This window comes from Chelon labrosus, assembly GCF_963514085.1.
Source record: "Chelon labrosus genome assembly, chromosome: 3".
In the NCBI taxonomy this organism is placed as follows: Eukaryota; Metazoa; Chordata; class Actinopteri; order Mugiliformes; family Mugilidae; genus Chelon; species Chelon labrosus.
The window spans coordinates 26,965,958-26,983,534 of record NC_140339.1 but is presented as its reverse complement, the minus strand read 5'-3'; the positions used below and the strand labels follow the sequence as shown (position 1 = coordinate 26,983,534).

General features: G+C 40.6%; 1 protein-coding gene across 5 annotated transcripts in view; it reads right to left on the bottom strand.

Moving 5' to 3' along the window:
- The window catches only part of tjp1a (tight junction protein 1a), a 46,269-nt gene extending 29,616 nt beyond the window's left edge, over nucleotides 1-16,653 (bottom strand). For 4 of the 5 annotated variants that reach the window (XM_084541537.1, XM_084541538.1, XM_084541539.1 and 1 more), the window contains exons 1-2: nucleotides 16,150-16,653; nucleotides 588-644 (exon numbers count right to left, since the gene is read on the bottom strand). In XM_084541537.1, coding sequence (XP_084397663.1) covers nucleotides 588-644; nucleotides 16,150-16,173 — 81 coding nt within the window. In that variant the 5' untranslated portion in view covers nucleotides 16,174-16,653. Of the gene's footprint in view, nucleotides 1-587; nucleotides 645-15,070; nucleotides 15,273-16,149 lie in introns of those variants that run through there. The other variant, XM_084541540.1, reaches the window with a different exon arrangement.
- Between the last annotated feature and the right edge of the window lie 924 nt (nucleotides 16,654-17,577).

Genomic DNA, 17,577 nt, shown 5'->3' with positions numbered 1-17,577 from the left:
CAGCAGCATCAACTACCTCAAGTTCACTCAAAGAAGTGTTTCCAGAAATCCAGCATACAATAAGACGGTGAGTAAACTCATTTATTTCAAAGGGAACAGGACTTTGAATGGTTTGATAGTAAATCAGATGATGATGATTATGGCATGGGGGTAGTCAATGACATTCACTGACTGCTATTGAAGTTAAGGGGTACAATCTTATCATTGTTACAAACAAAAATAACATGGACTATGATAACGACGTCCCTCTTTTTTTCTGGAGTTGTATTAAGAAGAAGGAGCATTTTGCCAACAGGAAGGAAGTGAAATGAAGTAGTAAGGAAGTGGATGCTGATTCCTGTCTTCCTTAGCCATGTTTCCTGCCATCTGGATTCCCTGACTATTGTTTCACTGCCACACATCCTGCTGCTACAGCTGGGCCTCTCAGCACAGAGAGAAAAGAGACATAGCTGGGCAGAAGACAGCAAGGAACAGGGAGGAAAAAAAGTGAAGAACACATAAGACATGCTACAGGATTAGGATGCAGGCAGAGGGGAAAAGACAAAGGAGAAGAAAAGGGAGGAGTGGATTAAAGAGTGAACACTCACCCTGTGAAGGGTCACCGTGTGCTGTTCCCATATGACCGTTTCCTCCATCGCTGCACTCTGCAATACAAGACATGAGAGGGAAAGGATCAGTATCCGGTATCATCTTTGCAAAGCCGTTTTGGTAGACACTGTTTAAGAGGTTTTGGGTCAACTCTATGGTCATAGTATTGGTTTGTAGTGCCTTGTTACATATACATACTAGAGATGGGCAGAATATTGTACAAGTGTTATACATGAAATATACAAAATGATCAGAGTTAACGCCTCTAAAATGTTAGGAAGAAGTGTGCATCTCAATCTGCTGTATACGAGTAAGATGGTATACTTTATTATAAAATACAGAACTACTGGATTTGAAATATATACTGTATATAAATACATATATACAACTTTAAATAACAACACCAGTCTACATACATACAGTAAGTATTTCCATAACCTGTTTTCTTTCAGTAGACGCAGTGCTTGTTTGGTTACCAGCAATGTAATCTCTCTAGCTTATTTGCATGACTAAGCCCTGGAGTACCAAAAGTCTACATGAGAAAAGATTATGAATGACAGCAGTATGAGTAAAGTGCTGGCAGAGACTAAGTGAGACCCAAAAACACTATGTGAACATTCCTATATTATTTCTGGCTGGGTTATCTGAGTAGAGCTGAAGCAACAAAAGTATTTAGCCGCTCCTGTGTCCTGCCATGCTGGATTCAAGTGATTCTAGGCAAGCATATTTGGCTGTCCCTAATTGAATTATATTCTCTTTAGGCGTGTTTCATCTTTTAGCATAGGCTCACTTTTATTCATGTGTACTGTAATAATGTTTATGAAGTTAAGCGGATACTCTTCAATTTGTTTATGAAACATTACTGTTTATTTAAACTGCCATATATACAGCTTTAAATTACAGCTTTACTCTGCTTCTCTCCAGCTGATGAAGCAACACTAGTGCCCTGTCTGTCAGCCTGCAGCGAGCGATGGTACAGCTGTCTATGGCAGAGTGCTGAGCGCAGTCCAAAGCAGAGGGGGAAGGAAAAGACATAAACAACACCACACGTGGCAGGGTGCTCATTTACTACACCTTCTATAATCAGCCTTTTAAAATAACACACCATGTCATCTGTCCACCCTGTCATCGTGATAATCCCACTGCCTCACCCCTTCATCATCACCTAATCTCCAAACCATCTCACCCATCATCTTCAACATCATCATGGTCATTAATGTCACCACCTTCCCTTATCCTAAATATACAGTTTACAGGAGGCACACTCTGCAGTGTCGCCATCCGCATGTGACCAAGAGCAACATGATTAGAGTGTCTAGCCTGCCTGGACACATACTACTGTAGGTGTGCTGAGAAAAAAACATAAAGAAGGAATTGTAACTAGCTAACAATACCATATCAGGCTTTATTTGGACTTTTCTGCATGCACAAATATTTAACTGAAACCGTGGCGTTATTATTCAACTGACTGACTGAAATAAATCAACAATGTTTTGATAACCAATTTGTAAATGTGAATATTTTATCATAGTTATGTTTTAAAGAGAATTTAAAATAAATGTAAACATATGCTGCACTTACTGCAGGTCTCCAAATCAGACTTTGCAGTCAATATTTTCCTTTCATTAATCTGCACCATATGACAACGGATCGGTTGGCCTGAACCTCTAGAATACACAGTTAACCTTTTGACCCTAATTTCCATGGCAGCTCTGTGTGGATGTTATTTATGTCCATAATTGGCGCAGAGGGCTTGAGTGCCCCCACCTCTCTATCCATCCTTCCCCTGTCCCCCCCCTCCTGTCTGCCCCTACAACTCCCACAGCACTGCCACTATTGTGTGAGGGGACCTGACCCATTTAACCACAGCTCCCCCCGACATTCCCAAACACATCCATTCCTCTAAAGTGTTTTGTGATATATTCATCCATCCGTTCATCCATTCATTCATCCAACAGTCCAAGCAGACAGAGAGGGGCTACACTATGAGAAACAACTGTGTGCTGGGGTCATGTGACCAGGCGGTCAGGCAGGCAGGCGGCCTTGTCCTTGAACTGCGGGTTGTGCTGATAGGGAGGGAGAGGGAGGAGCAGGAGGAGGGGAGCAAGGCTGTGGGCTGCATATACAACATACAGTACTAAGGGACACGACACCGTAGAGGATGACATGTGAAAGAACATGGCCGTCTCTTTCCAAGATACATGCACACGCATAAATGACAACCATGAAATTAACCCATATTCAAATCAAGCGAGCAACATTTTTAACGGATTTTACGTAAAACACATGTTGCTTCACCAAATCTCAATGCACTAAAAACTGAATCATCCTGCACATCCAATATGGACCCACAGACTGATCATAATCGTTGCTAGGGAGTGTTTATAGTGAGTGGAGAGTGTGAGCCATAAGGGTGTAGATAAGCTTGCACCAGTGAGAGGGAACAGGTCAACTACAGAAAACAGATTAATACACTTACTTCAATTTAATTCCTAATTAACTTTTGCGTGAGTACTGTTTTAGAGAAAAACTTAAATATATTGCAGGTTTGTAGCATTGCAGCTGTACCTCTACTCACACTGTAAGATTGGCCATTGACAGATAAACAACACACTGAACAGTATGTGGAGGGTATGTCACACAAGAAATGCCTCTGTAATATAAACCGATCAGCCACAACATTACAACCACTGACAGGAGAAGTAAATAACATTGACCATCTTGTGACAAAACAATGTTCTGCTGGGAAACATGTGGATCTGGCATTCATGTGGATGTTACTTAGACATGTACCACCCACCTAGACCAGACCAGACACCCCCACCACATAGCAATGACACTCCTTGATGGCAGCAGCCATCCCAACAGGATGCAGTCTCACACAGGCACGCACACACACAAAATGGTCTAGGAACAACTCAAAAAAACATGAAAAACAGCACAAAGCGTTGACCTGGCCTCCAAATTCACTAGATCCCAAACTGATCAAGTATCTGTGGGATGCACTGGAACAAGCCTGATCCACAGAGGCCCCTACCCCCAACAGTGTTTATAACAAACACAAGGGTTACAGGTATACTTAGTTAACAGCCAAGATGGTTACGGAGAGAGAACCTGTCTTTCTCTTATGCTTCTTGAAATATTTACTCTACTGGGACAGCTAGGCCTCTCAGATGAGATTATTGCAGTAATTAATCACTGCAATGTGAAGTGATGATTAACAGGCTGCCTGATTGAGTATGAGATACAGTATAAGCAGGATGGAAAACTGGGAAAGGGGCAATTAAAACCCTCTCTGTGAGAAAACTAGCACATCCATTCCAAAGAGTTATTAAGAGACATCAAAAGAATAACAAACAATTCACTGTAAACAAGTTAATTTGTTCACAAGTTCAACAGCTAATTAAGAAGTGATGTAGATGAGGGAGGCAAGTGTGGTCACATCTTGCAGAAAACAAACAGGAATTCTCTGTGTGGAAAAGCTCATTCAAGCCATAGCACAGTGTCAAAAGGTAACTTTGTAGAGGATTTTTTTTATTTTATTTTTTCTGTGTAAAAGCAGAAATCACAGAACACGTGGGGCCGTAATAAAAACCATGAGCACAAGTGTGTCTCAATAATAAAAATACTGACGGGAACAAAGAATGAGGTTTATCTCTGAAGTCACAGAGTTGTGTGAAACAATGGTCCACTTGATGTTGCACAAACTGGCGGCAGCCTAGTGTATTTATACATCCATATTAGTCAAGCTTGAGCTCTGGCCAGCAAGGCCCTGGGCTGGGAAACAAAGAGTAGCCATCGTCCGTGGGCCCCTCTCTCTCTCTCTCTCCCTCTCTCTCACTCACACACAAACACACAAACACGCAAAAGCCATGATCTAACACTACAGGGCCTCTTTGTTCTAGCAGAACAGACTTGGTTGGTCCTGCCTGGCCCACCATAACACACAGTCCAGTACAGACGATAACAGCTCACTCAGGCTCTTCAAAGGCAGAGACTAATCCAATTCTTTGGGGCATACTGATGAACTGACTGGAATGAAATGAATGAAATGGACAATAATAACCTGCTGCAGAAAGAACTGATAAATCGGGTCAGGACTTGAATGCAAGTCTTAGTCACTATAGCATGTTCAAGTTTATAGAAAATATACATCGACTGCGTACACACTGCCAACAGTTTAAGAATCTGTGGACTGTAAGCCAATCTTTTCCAATTAACATAAAAGGGAAAAGGACAAAGCAGCAGGTGACAGTGAGGTCATCTTATGAGTAATGCTATAGGCTAAGAGGAGGTTTAGTCAAAGCACAACACAGGCTCTTTATCAGTGCTTAAGCAATGAAACTGTTGTCCAGTTGTCCATTACTCACAACCTCTCCTCATCTGCCTTCCTTTCTTTTGAACCACAGGAATGCTTTATGAAGTGGGCGTATCAAATACAAAGTCCAAGATGCAGTTTTCACAGGGTGTAAATGTGAGAGAAGAAAATAAGAAAGAAAAGGTCAGGACTAACCTTTCAGCCACTGAGTGAGGACAATTAATTATTTTTTTTAAAACATCACAAGTTATTTAGAGGTACAGAGAGGTAATACTGTGCAAAAGGAGAGAAGCAGCGATTGTCTAGTAAACGACAAGTATGAGGTAAAATCCTGAAAAAGCTTTAGGTCAGTGTGCCTGCTCTTTCTGATAGCCCGAAGCAGGATGTAGGCAAGCACAGCCACAGCACCCACAGGAAAACACTCCACTTCCTGTTTGCAGGAAATCGTTTCAACGTCCAGAGAAATCCCTGCGCAAACTATTGAGAACTCCTCCAAGTACAGCTTAATCCTGTTATACCTTAGAAAACCTTAGAAAGCACCTCATCTGGTGTTGGAGGACAAGTGGTCATTGAATAAAAGAGCCGGAACTTGTAGGACTCTAAGGATATTTATCTCGTTTTATTCAAATATGTGCCAATGTCACATTGCTGATTCCTGTTGGCCCTTTCTTCTTGGCTGTTTACAAGCTGTTCAGGTGCATATATTACAAGCTACAGAAGAGAAGAGAAGAGAAGAGAAGAGAAGAGATATTAAGACTGAAAACTCCTACAGAACAACAACCATTGCTGGGGCAATTGTATCCATGGTAACCTTATCTCCCTTCTTACTAGACCCAAAGGAAAAAGTGAGAGAACAGTGCACTCAAACAACACATTATTATAATTAGACACACACATTCATTTTTGCCGGAAGGCAAACACCCAACAACAAACATGTGCAATGTGTAAGCCACTAACATAAGTTTTACATTCAAACATATTCTTTCAGATCATTCTGTGCAAATTATGATGAGTACATTTATTAACAAACCCCTACAAATTCAGCAGCAGCCGTTTTTGGTACACCTAGTTACTGTGATGGGAGCAGAGAGGGCTGAAAACATGTGCACACACGGGTGTTGAGATGAGGCCAAGTAGCCAATAGGCAGATGATGATGATGATGCTGCAGAGCCTCAGTCAGCAATGATGTACTGTTGTGCTGACGTGCTCAAATATGTTTGAGTTAATTAGTTTCAAATAGCAACTCTACTCTGTCACACAGCTCCATGAAAAAACGTTCCACCAGGACTGTCCTCAACACGACAACCGAGATCCACACTTACACGTGCGAGCATGCACAGAAGCATACACACACACACCTCTGCATGAAAATTATCTGACAGAGTCACTGCTAGAATAGTGAGGGTAGGAATAAAATACAAAACCTATAATCCGGGCTTTTGGATTAAAACGTTAATCTGAGCCATGCTTCCCTCTGAAGTCTACGGCTGCTGTCTCATGAAATCAGACCAAGTGAAATGGATAGAAGGGTGGATGGATGAGAGATGGATGCAGAACTGAAAAACTCTGTCAGCAAGCATGGTTTTTGCAGTATAGTGTAGGGCCTGTACAGTATATGGTACATCCATAAATATGTATCCAACTTATTATCTATTTTAACAGAATAAACATCCAGATAGCTGTCTCAATCAGAAACATCCTGTTAAACTCAAGAGGCATCAATAAAGCTGACTGTAAGATGTTATGAGGGAAAATCATTCCAGTTCACCTACTGAAACCTTCCTCAAAATAATTGTTTACCTAAATTAATCACACTCAAACAGTCAGAGTAGCATACGGTTAGCTGTTTTGATTTCAATACACTATATACCCATTAACAGCTGATATTCTAGTCTGGATTGAAGAAATCATAAGTGAATAAAGTGACAGTTTCATCAGAGTCTCTGAGTCAGGTGCTGGCTCTGAATATTTTCACTGACCGCAGTGCAGCTCTGCAGAGCTGATGTGCAGCGAGCTGTTCACTGCTATCCACTGACCCAGACACATAGCTAGGCTAGGCTAACATCTCATGTGTAGCTTGTCCAGCAGCAAAGTCATCCCAGCTCAACCACACTAATTGTTCTCTGCCTCGAGAGACAGGAAGTGTTGAGGTCACAGAGGAGAATAGTAACTTCTGGTGGGGTTCAGACTTTGTTTTACCACACTCCTTCTTGTTGGTTTATTTCAAGCTTTGTGTTTCTCACAAACTGCAAAGTTTAAAAGAGCGTGCTACACAGCAGGTCTCACTTTTGGGATCTGAGGCACCCCGCTCTCAAGAATGAGATGTTTTTTTAGAGGCTCGATGACGTTTTGCTAAAAAGAGCATTTTTTCCCCCCTTTGTGTATGGGAGATAAAAAGCCTATGGCCGGAACTTATACCAGCTTAGATTCAGTCCATCTTCCTGTTACCAGTCATTTGAAACTGTAACTGTCTTCCTTTTTCCAAGAAAAATTTAATTTGAGGAGTTTGTTTACGAGAAAATCTTATCGGAAATATATCCGATATCAAGTATTATCAGAGGTTCTTGTCTCATCTAACTTATTTATGTGTATTTGCACATGTGGGCCGATATGAAATAGTTCATATGAGGAGGGAGAACTGAATGTTGTCAGGATACGCGGATGATGAAGTTTTGTTTATAACTGTTGTTTCTAGCGGAGTGTATTAAGAGAAACACATACGCCCACTACAACTGTGGTTTACTTTTGTGGAAACAAATCGTAAGCCAAGGCACTGAGGATGATAACGAGATCCAGCACTGGAACTGGAGTCCGCCAATCACTCCACACACAAGTATCAGTACTCCTGCCCTTCCCCTCCCTTCCCACACACATAAATACACTCTGAAGGAATGTGCAGATAAGGACACAAGGCCCGCCTCTCTCACTCAGCTTGTTTCTCATTCCAAACGGTTTCCCTCACTTTTCTTCACCTCAGGCTTCTGCCACAACCTCTCTCTCAGTTTTAGGTTGTTTCCTTTCTTCTTTCTAACTGCCACTGAGCACAGAATGAAGCAGGGCCCAGACCAACAAAGATGAATATAATATTATAATATAATGTGACAAGTGCTGCTGCAATTTAATACCAGAAAACCAAAACAGCAGCATCAGTGACTGCAGAGAAAAAAAAGGTGACGGGGGAAGGCAGTGACAACAATTAGTGTTAAGAGTTTAGCTTTCTACAATGTGAAGTACTTCAGATGCACGATAGGACTGGGCATGAATATTCAACTACTAAGACAGTTGTTTGTTTAGTAGATATTTCAATTTTACATTAAGAAATTGTATTTAGGACATAACTACTGCACAAATACTACACTACTAATCTCTTTGTGGCCTAAAGTGCCAGCTCCAAATCCTTGATATGTGTATGTGTTCCTGGCATCCAAACGTTTCATTGCAACATAACAGATTGCTAAAGAACTAAAGCCAAGCAGCAAAGAGTTCAAAATGTGACCATATTGTACTTCCAATATGGAAACACAATCCCAAAAAATTGTGTTCTTGGTTTTTATAAATTATGGTTTCTACTTCACCATGTGGCTGGATTTGACAGTGGTGAAATAAACTGTACCACATGAGCAAGCAGGGATACACACACACACAAACACGCACACTGACACACATCCACAGAGTAAACAAAGCAGTGATACAGCACGGGTCTTTCAGTCTGCTCACGTTTGCCTGCCTCCAGACAGAGAACCAAAATTAGCTACTACCAGCAAGGAGCAACGTAGAGACTCTCGTCTGGCACAGTGCAACCACAAAGACGATACATGACTACGCTAGTAAGAGCATCATTTCAATATTCAAACATAAACTTGGAGCAGACCGTTGGAATATTTGACACAGAAATAAAAACATTATAGGTTTCAAATTTCACATTGCACAATATTTTTCACACTACGCAACTCTCAACCACAACTCATAGCCAGCAGAGTTGCATGGTGCCATAAAACAAGAGGCCAAGCCCACTCAATGACATTCCCAAGCTTTCTGAGGACTTTGCTACAATAGGCATGTTGTGGGGCAGAATCTATAGTGAATTAATGAGTTACTGTTGTAGCGGCCATTTTCCCAGCACTTAACTGGCAACATAATTACCATTCCACCAAGAGATGAGAGAGGCGGTGCATGCATTCTTTAACAAGATGCACAAGGACAGAAAGATAATACACATAAAAAAGAAGTTCTTACAAAGGAATCTTACAGCCCTCAATGTAACTCATGAACTAATTACTATTTGCAAAGGACAACCGGTTCAAATGTTTAATGAAGCCTCATCTCGTTATTCAGTAGTGTACATACAGTAACCGAACATCATTAAGGTGTTTCAGCTTTGTGAATGCGTGAAACTCGTCCAAAATGTCCTGATCACATTCTTTGCTCCCAATCCAAATATTTCACACTTCAGTATATGCTGAAACCAAGTCAGGGTTTTGTTTATACAGCTGCGCATTGCAAAGTTATCATCAGGTGACATGCTACAGTCTCTCTCTCTTCTCTTTATAATGTAACAAATAAAGCCACTTAAAAGCTAGTACACAGCAAATAAGATACAAAAGTGGGTTACTCTCCATTGTAAGGTTGCCAAGTATAAAATGAAAAGCTTTAAAAAAAAACAGACCATGGAACATATTCATAATTAAGTATAACAGTATAATATAAAATAACTCGGAGTGATTATTTTGAGAGGAGAAGTTGTATGTGTCGGTGGTGCAGGAAGGCTGATTAAAATGTGAAGTGGGAGCTAACACATCACAAAAAATCACAGTGCCTGTACGGATTTAAAGGCTAACCAAAGTAGTATGCTACAGCTAATAGGCCCGGCCCACATCTCAGGCCATTTTAGAGCCCCCCTACCACCATATCTACTACGCATGTGACTTTTTCATCAGGGATCTTTATTAACATACAAATATGATCAAATCACTGCGCGTATCTCTTCTGCAGTGTGGTCTGACTCGTGATGGCTGTTCATGATAAAGAGAATTGAGTGTATATCCATTCGTATCCAGTCTGCAACATTTCAAATCTACTGGCAGGTGTAACAGTCATTAAGATGATGATAGTTCTCAGAGGAATGTAAACAGCACTGATCCTGTCCTGCTGAAGCTACTTTTCCTTTAGAGGAAAGGCGTATGCAAATTAACAGTGATGAAGTAGATAAGGATAGGATAGATTTGTTGTTATAAAAAGCTATAAAATAGTGATTGATTATTTGAGAGTCAGATCACATCGCACCTATCAAATGTATGCACACACAAACAACACAAGCGGAGACAGAATGGTTGTTGTGAGTTTAAGAAACAGCAGCAGCTAAGGGTGATCTGGTGAATATGTACCACAGATTTCTATGCGCGCATATGGATACACTGCATATTTGTTAGCAGGTGAAATATTTGTAGATATCAGTCTAGTGTATGAGTAAGGCCCTCTTGAGTCAGAGCAGTTTGCTAAAAGAGTTAAATTCCTTCATCAGGAGGGAATTCTGACATCTGGGAAATTTACACGCCGATTTACTGGCAGTGATGATTACTCCTTATTTCAGCTGCAGACAATGTCTACCACAGGATGATGACTGCAAGAGACAGAACAGACACTGTTTTACTCCTGACAGTATGGAGTATAAGCAAATGAACACACAACACATAGAGTGCGTGTGCGCAAAGGGATGTAGGGCAACAAGCCTTAGGATGAATCTGTTCCAGTCTCTTTCTCTCTTCCCTAACCAGCTGAGCCATGGCTGCACTCTCTCTCGTACCTCCCCACTTCTTCTCTTACACCGTCTCTCTCTCACACACACAAAACAGCCTGTGTCAAATCCCCTATGCCTGTAGTGGGAATGATAAATCCCTGCAGGGACCTGCCCTGCACTGTCCTACCACAGTACAGGGTTGGTTTGGAGTATCCTAGCGCTGCTAGACTTGCTGTAAGAAAAGGTACTAAGCAAGATTCAAAGTTGTATCATACTTTCATCCATCTCAATCAAGAGCACCAGCAGGTGAGTGAAAGGTGGTGAATCACTTTATTCAGGACAAATCACAGTCTGGTCTTCCAAAGAAAGCTCCATTATATAATATTTAGACTGATCACTGCTAAGATTATTCTGCCTGTAACAACCTGCTTGTATAGCTATAACACAGCCTCAGTACAACTGCAGAGTTCAGTTTTTACTCTACAGTTTTCAGCCCAGTCAGATTGAAATGTGACCGACCAACAAACATTTGAAATGAAATGAAAACAAGTATCTCTGCCTCACTGAACCTCAAAACCTTGCTGACAGCCATCGAGATTAAGCAATTAAGATCTAATCCAAAGTACGATTTATCATGATTATTAGACAAAATGGCCCACGTCCTGCGTCATTTGGGTGAAAAGAGAAATTAAGATATTTAACAGCAATTCAGAACCACACCCAATGACAGCCAAGTAAGTGGTGTGTTCATCCAGTAATGTATAAGAAGAATTCATGATGATATCTTGATGGCGCAGATTTGTGTCAAAGATATACTATTCTTGGAATAACATCCGTCACAAGATAATTAACACACAATGCTGCCAGACCACACTGAGCAATATAAAAAGTGTGCTCTGTTTTCAAGGCTACTGCTACTCTTGTCCACAAATGCCTTCAACGAACACTGGGCAAAAACAATTAAGTATTTTACTGTTATATTTGAATTCATTTTAAATTAAATTAATGTGAGCTACAATACAAGAGCTTTAATGCTATGATTATAGGAGAGAAGCAGCCTTTTTAAGATCAGCCATGTGACTCAGATTATAGCCGGTGTGTCTCTCTCTCCCCCACTACTTCCTTTCTCCATTTCACCCTCCTCCCTCAGAAGGCATTTTCTGTTTTCTTTCTTTTTCTCTCTCTCTGGTATCCACCTGGCTTCTGCTGTGTGAATGTGCCCTGGATTTCCCTCCAGAGATGAAAGGATAAATAGGTCAGATATCCTTGATAACTGCCACACGCTCAAGTACCCTGGCATTGAAACAACACAAACAGCTGTTTGTACCAACATTATGACAGGCAGTAACAAGAAGCTCTCTTCATCACAGCTGTCCGACTCTCTTACAGCATAATTTCTCCAGTTAAGCTTACTCTGCGAGTTAAAAGTCTCTCATTTTCGATGGACCTGTGCCTACACATTTATTCCAGGCAAAATAAATTATGTGAACACATATTCAGATAGGTCACAGGCACGGACAAACCAGCCAAAAAAATCTGAAGGCCAGCTGAGCCAACATGCCCCCGGCTGCTGTCTTCAATATGGGCAACTGACATCCCTCTCTTGTTGTACAAAGACAGCTTACACCTGCTCTTCTTAGGGACTGTGAGGACTTTGAATCAAGGGCCTATAATCAAAGACTTGTTTCTTAGTGTGAGCAGGAGTAAGTGAGTGAGTCTGTGCATCAGACTGTTGCCGTCCTCGGTGGATCTCAACACATCGTTACTACTTACTTACTCAGCAAAAAGTCCAACATTCATGAGCTCACAGACTGCATGCACAGACAGATATGTGTAAACACATCTGCACGTATAAACCCAAACTTCTACAGGTGCTTTAAATGTATTTTTTGAAAGGGTGTCCTTGTTCACACTGATGCACTGAAGCTGAGTGGGGATATAATTGATTACATTGGATAAAGATTGGATAAATAATTTATACACTTAAGACTAAACTCCTTGCCAAAGACATGCAGACGTTGGATGTTCCCTACTATGTTAATCACTCGCCAAATCAACCCTAATTCTCAGAAAAGGACAGGGAGCTTAGGACACAGAACAAAAACACCATCAAGACTATTTTTCTCTATCTAGCACATGCTTTTCTAATTGCATTTCCCTCCTTCAGTGATGTAAATGGAGATGTGTAATCATCAAAGCAAAATAGAGGCTGTTCTTGGCCCGCTGTGCAACTCTAATTAATACAGCCTCCTCCATCCAGGCGCATTTTCCACTTATTTCAGCTTGTCTTCTCAAAATACACTAGTCTGAAGACTGGAGGGATTGCTGTTACTCTAAATTAAATTTCTTTTTGTGTGTGTTACATTCTTGAAACTATGCAGAAATGACTGAAGGCCAAACAAAGAATGAGGCCAGCATTTGCCATAGTGAAGGATAGTCTCAAGGATGTAAAAAGCAATCAGACTGTGGTGAATCTTAAAGTACATTAGACAGAAAAGCCATACAATGAGTCAAACACTTATTATTCTGTAGTGTGGGAGATCCACAAGCTTTCTGACGTCAAAACAAAGAGACAGCAGTGTTTGTATTTGGACTATTAACCCAAGTTTTGGCTAATTGTTGGTTGTGTTCAGTGTCTGGGAGCTGCCTCAGTGAAGACTCTCCAGAGCAGATGCTAACGGCTAGCGTGACAGCGCTGCTTTCCAGTACATATACAACTTGTAAACAGTTTGCATCTGCACTTCTTAACTAAACTACATAGATTTCTGGTAATGTTTTGCTCTAAGTGGGAACTTCGAACTATCCTCTCCTCGCAACATTGGCTTTGACAGCGCCAATTTATTGGACTTAACCCGGTCATACTGTACAAATGTGACTTTGGAGAATACAAGTAAGATTTAAAAAAAAGCGTTTATGAATCTCTCAACTCGGATTGGCCGAGTGATTGGGATATAATAAACTAAACGTTTTTAGTCACGCTCAATAAATCTGAGCAGATTCATTAGGTGAAAGCTACATTTTGAAATGCGTTCTTCATTCATACACATTATGTTAAAAATATTTTATAATGATTGTGTTTGCATAAAAGTTTAAATGTTTAATAGGAGAAGTTCATTTTATCTTGTAGTGGCTGACTACAGGATTATTTGACTACTCAAATAATCAATAGGATAAATTAAAGGATTATTTTATCTTAATGAAACACATATAATTAGTTGCAGCCTTAACTTGGGGAACTAGAAAGTCTCTCCTCTTCTCTAGAAATACATGACAGTCAGATGTTTCCCCTTCCATTTCTCGGAAAAAAAACCTACTCTAAACAACATATGTAGTGTAGATCACCCACCTATTAGGTAAGACAGAGTACTTTCCTCTCAAGTTGTCACAGCTAAGTGGATAGTAAGAACGTATAAAACATAATACTAACCTAGTGACACACTATGAGTATACAGGACTGTGGAATAATAACATTGCTGACCCCTGAGACATGAGGCCAACACACCCACAGATTTAACTCTTTTCCCGAAAAACCACACTGCAAATTTTATCAGTTACTCATCAACTGCAGATCCATGTGGTTTGTGACCAATACCAAAATCATGACAGTTTATCACTAATCATCAGGTGGGAGTAAAAATGTGAAAATTGCGCAATTAACTGACAAGAAAGCTGACCCACAGTGGGAGTCATACATCTTACATTAGTTCTGACAATCAAACAAAAAATATAATATTCACTGATATATCTTGTTAAAATACTTTAACTGCATCCATTTCTGGTTTTGTTTTAATATCCATTTCCTGGATTCATTAACTACAACAGCTTGTAAAATGTTTAGTTTAGATTAAATTCCAATTACACCGGCAGAAGATAAATGATTGCACTTTTTTACTGCCCGGCCAAAACTTAAAATATGAATATGAATCATTGAGTCATTCATATATATGAATGGAGAGAGAAAGACAGCGAGAGAGAGAGAGAGAGAGAGAGAGAGAGAGAGAGAGAGAGAGAGAGAGAGAATTATAGTATCCCTTGTCATGCAAAGAAGTAAGCTAGCTCTCCACTGGTCTCAAGACACTGCTGCCCATCAACAATGAGTCATTAAGTTCCTGCTTTCATCCACCTGACAGAAGCCTGCTTTTTTGTGTGTTAGTGTATTAGAACCCTTTTAATCTACTACTAACACGCCACCAAAGTTTTTTACTAACATCGTACAGGAAAACCTTCATTCAGAAGCAGCTAGAGAAATCATGCTAAATTACTGAGAAACAAAAAAGACATATCCTGAACTTCTGCTCATTATCCAGCCGAGCACGTCTTGTAAATTACTAGAAACTGCTGCCTCAAGGAAACACAGTCAGAACTGTCATCCTGGTCCTATAGTTTCACTTTAAACAGAAAGAAAACAAGTGTTTGAAAGTCCTACCTGCTGAAACCAATCACACGCAGTTCAGGACGAATTTCCAAGACAAAAATAAACTGAAGAGCATATTGATACAAATCGCATACTAATCAGCAAATGAAGCGCTGTTGGCTCATGACACACTTCAAGTAAACTACAGCACTACGTTTTCTGTCAGGGTGTTGCCACAGCACTCAGGTACGGTACAGTATGACGCCACCAGATGATATGATGAAACTGGTTTCGTCTAACTAGAAAAACCGCCCTGACCTGAATATTGCTACCTCTGTTAGACAAATACAGCACATTCCTCGTCAACATTCATAGTAAAAAGAATATATGGAGAACACTATGAAGAATTTTAGGTCTGGTATGAGGACTGATTATCTTTTTTTAATTATTAAATTCAAATATATATATATATATATATATATATATATATATATATATATATATATATATATAAGGCAATAGAATCACATGGTGCATGTCTCAAAATGTGGCATACAGTTGATTGCCCTGACCCTGTTACCAATTTATGCAGGGATGCTTTATTAATGTCTTTCAATGTATAATATATGATATAAAGCTACAAAATCTGCAAGGCTTGATATATATAAAACCAGGTGCTTTGAACTGATGACACACAAAAAAATATTCTTGATCAAAATAGTCTGAGGTCTGTGAAAAGTAAAAGAAAGGGAGTTTCTCTCACATAGGCTTAAATGAAGACATGGGGATTTCCTGCCAGTGTATTCAAAAAACTGGGAGTATCAACAGGTAGCTGAACTGGGACCTGCCATGAACACAACTGGGTGACTCATAATGACAGCTTATCAACTGTAAAAGACAGAAGAGTTGACTTTAATACACTGCAAACGCTATAGCTGGATGTAAGCTATGTTACGTTAGGTGTATATTTCAAAATAAACCCTAAAACACCACCACCATTAGGCATACTCCATTACTACTACCACCATTATAGTACACAGTAAGATTAACCCCTGCTCCTATTTTAGCTAATGTTAACCTTTCAGTACACACATTACATAAGCTAGCATCGCGACGTTAACACATGGATTTTATCGGGCCAGGTTACCCACCTTATTGGAAGCTTTGGAGGACATTTTACTCTATCCCGCTTCAAAAAAAAGTAGCAGGTTTTCAAAGTTGTTCCTGTCTCTGTTATGATAATCACTTGGGTCGAATGCGCTATGTTCCTTGCAGTTGAATTTTCGCCCAGCTGCCGCCACGCCGGGCTACGTTGTTATTTTATTTTATCCAGGACGACGAGAAACATGTCACGAAAAGCCGTGCGGGAAGTCCAAAGTTCATTATCTTATCTTCGCCGTCCCGAACGCTAGCGTTAGTGCGGCCAGGTGTCGAGGCATGGAAGGAACTCGGGTCAGGGGGTGGGGGACAACGCGCACAAATACGAGCTCCTTGCTTTTAGCGTCCCGTCGCTAACCTCTGGATGAAAAGTTGGGAAGACTAGGCATCACTAGGACGTTTTGCAGCAATGGCAGGCTCGGTAAACCTCTCCCTGCTCTCGGCTCTGTGAGCAACGGCCGTGTCGTGTCTGTGCGGAGCGAACCATTGGACGCGTGTAGGGGTGCTACATCACAGAAAAAACGGGGGCATCGTTCATTTACAATGCCATTTTACATTTCAACATTTACTTTCCTTTCTGACCTTTTCAACAACATATTATTACACCACGGCATTGTTTATTTTTTTTTGTTTTGTGTCTTCCTTTATGGCCGCTACTTAAGTGGTCACCCCTGTTTTCCCTTGGAGTAAAAAGTCCGGGATACAATAAGGAGAAGGGACGCCGCTGTCCCTGCTGATGCTGAATGCTCACTTTCGCTCTGTGGTGATGGTGCATGGTATGTGACACAAGGTCTGCAGTAGCACGTAAAACCTCAGATTTGGTGTAAAAAAAAATCTTAGCATGTATTCTGTTTAAAATAGTACTCAAAATCGGCGCATATCTGCGTGAAATGGGCCACAGGAAGCGTGCCCTCTGGACAAAACAACGTGAGCAGAATATTTAAAAAGTTAGTTGCGTAAGAAATCATCGCGACTGTTTTCCCCGTGTTTGTCGTTTTTGGTCGATTACAAAATGAGCCAATAAGTAAATCAGAGTGCTCTCATTTATAAACATTTCTCAGCTCTCAGAAATTGGCAGTGTTTGTGGTTGACAAGTCACCTCACAGGAAACCACAGAAGCCATTCAGTTAAGTTCCTAAACCAGACCCCACCCACAGGATGCAACAACCTCAGCTTGTATTGTTCCACAGTTAACTTCTGTTTCCAGGAAAAACAATGTAGCCTATGCAATATTAAAGTAGGCCACAAGAGAAACACAAAATGATGAAGCAGTAAATTTTTTTTTCCTCTATTCGTACATGTAATTGAGAGCATATGGACCCAGAGACACACCCTATCTTTTCCAAACAAACTGAAAAATCACACTCCCCCATCTAGCTCCTCTAATGATTACTTCCTCTGTGTCTTTCTTCCTCAACTGT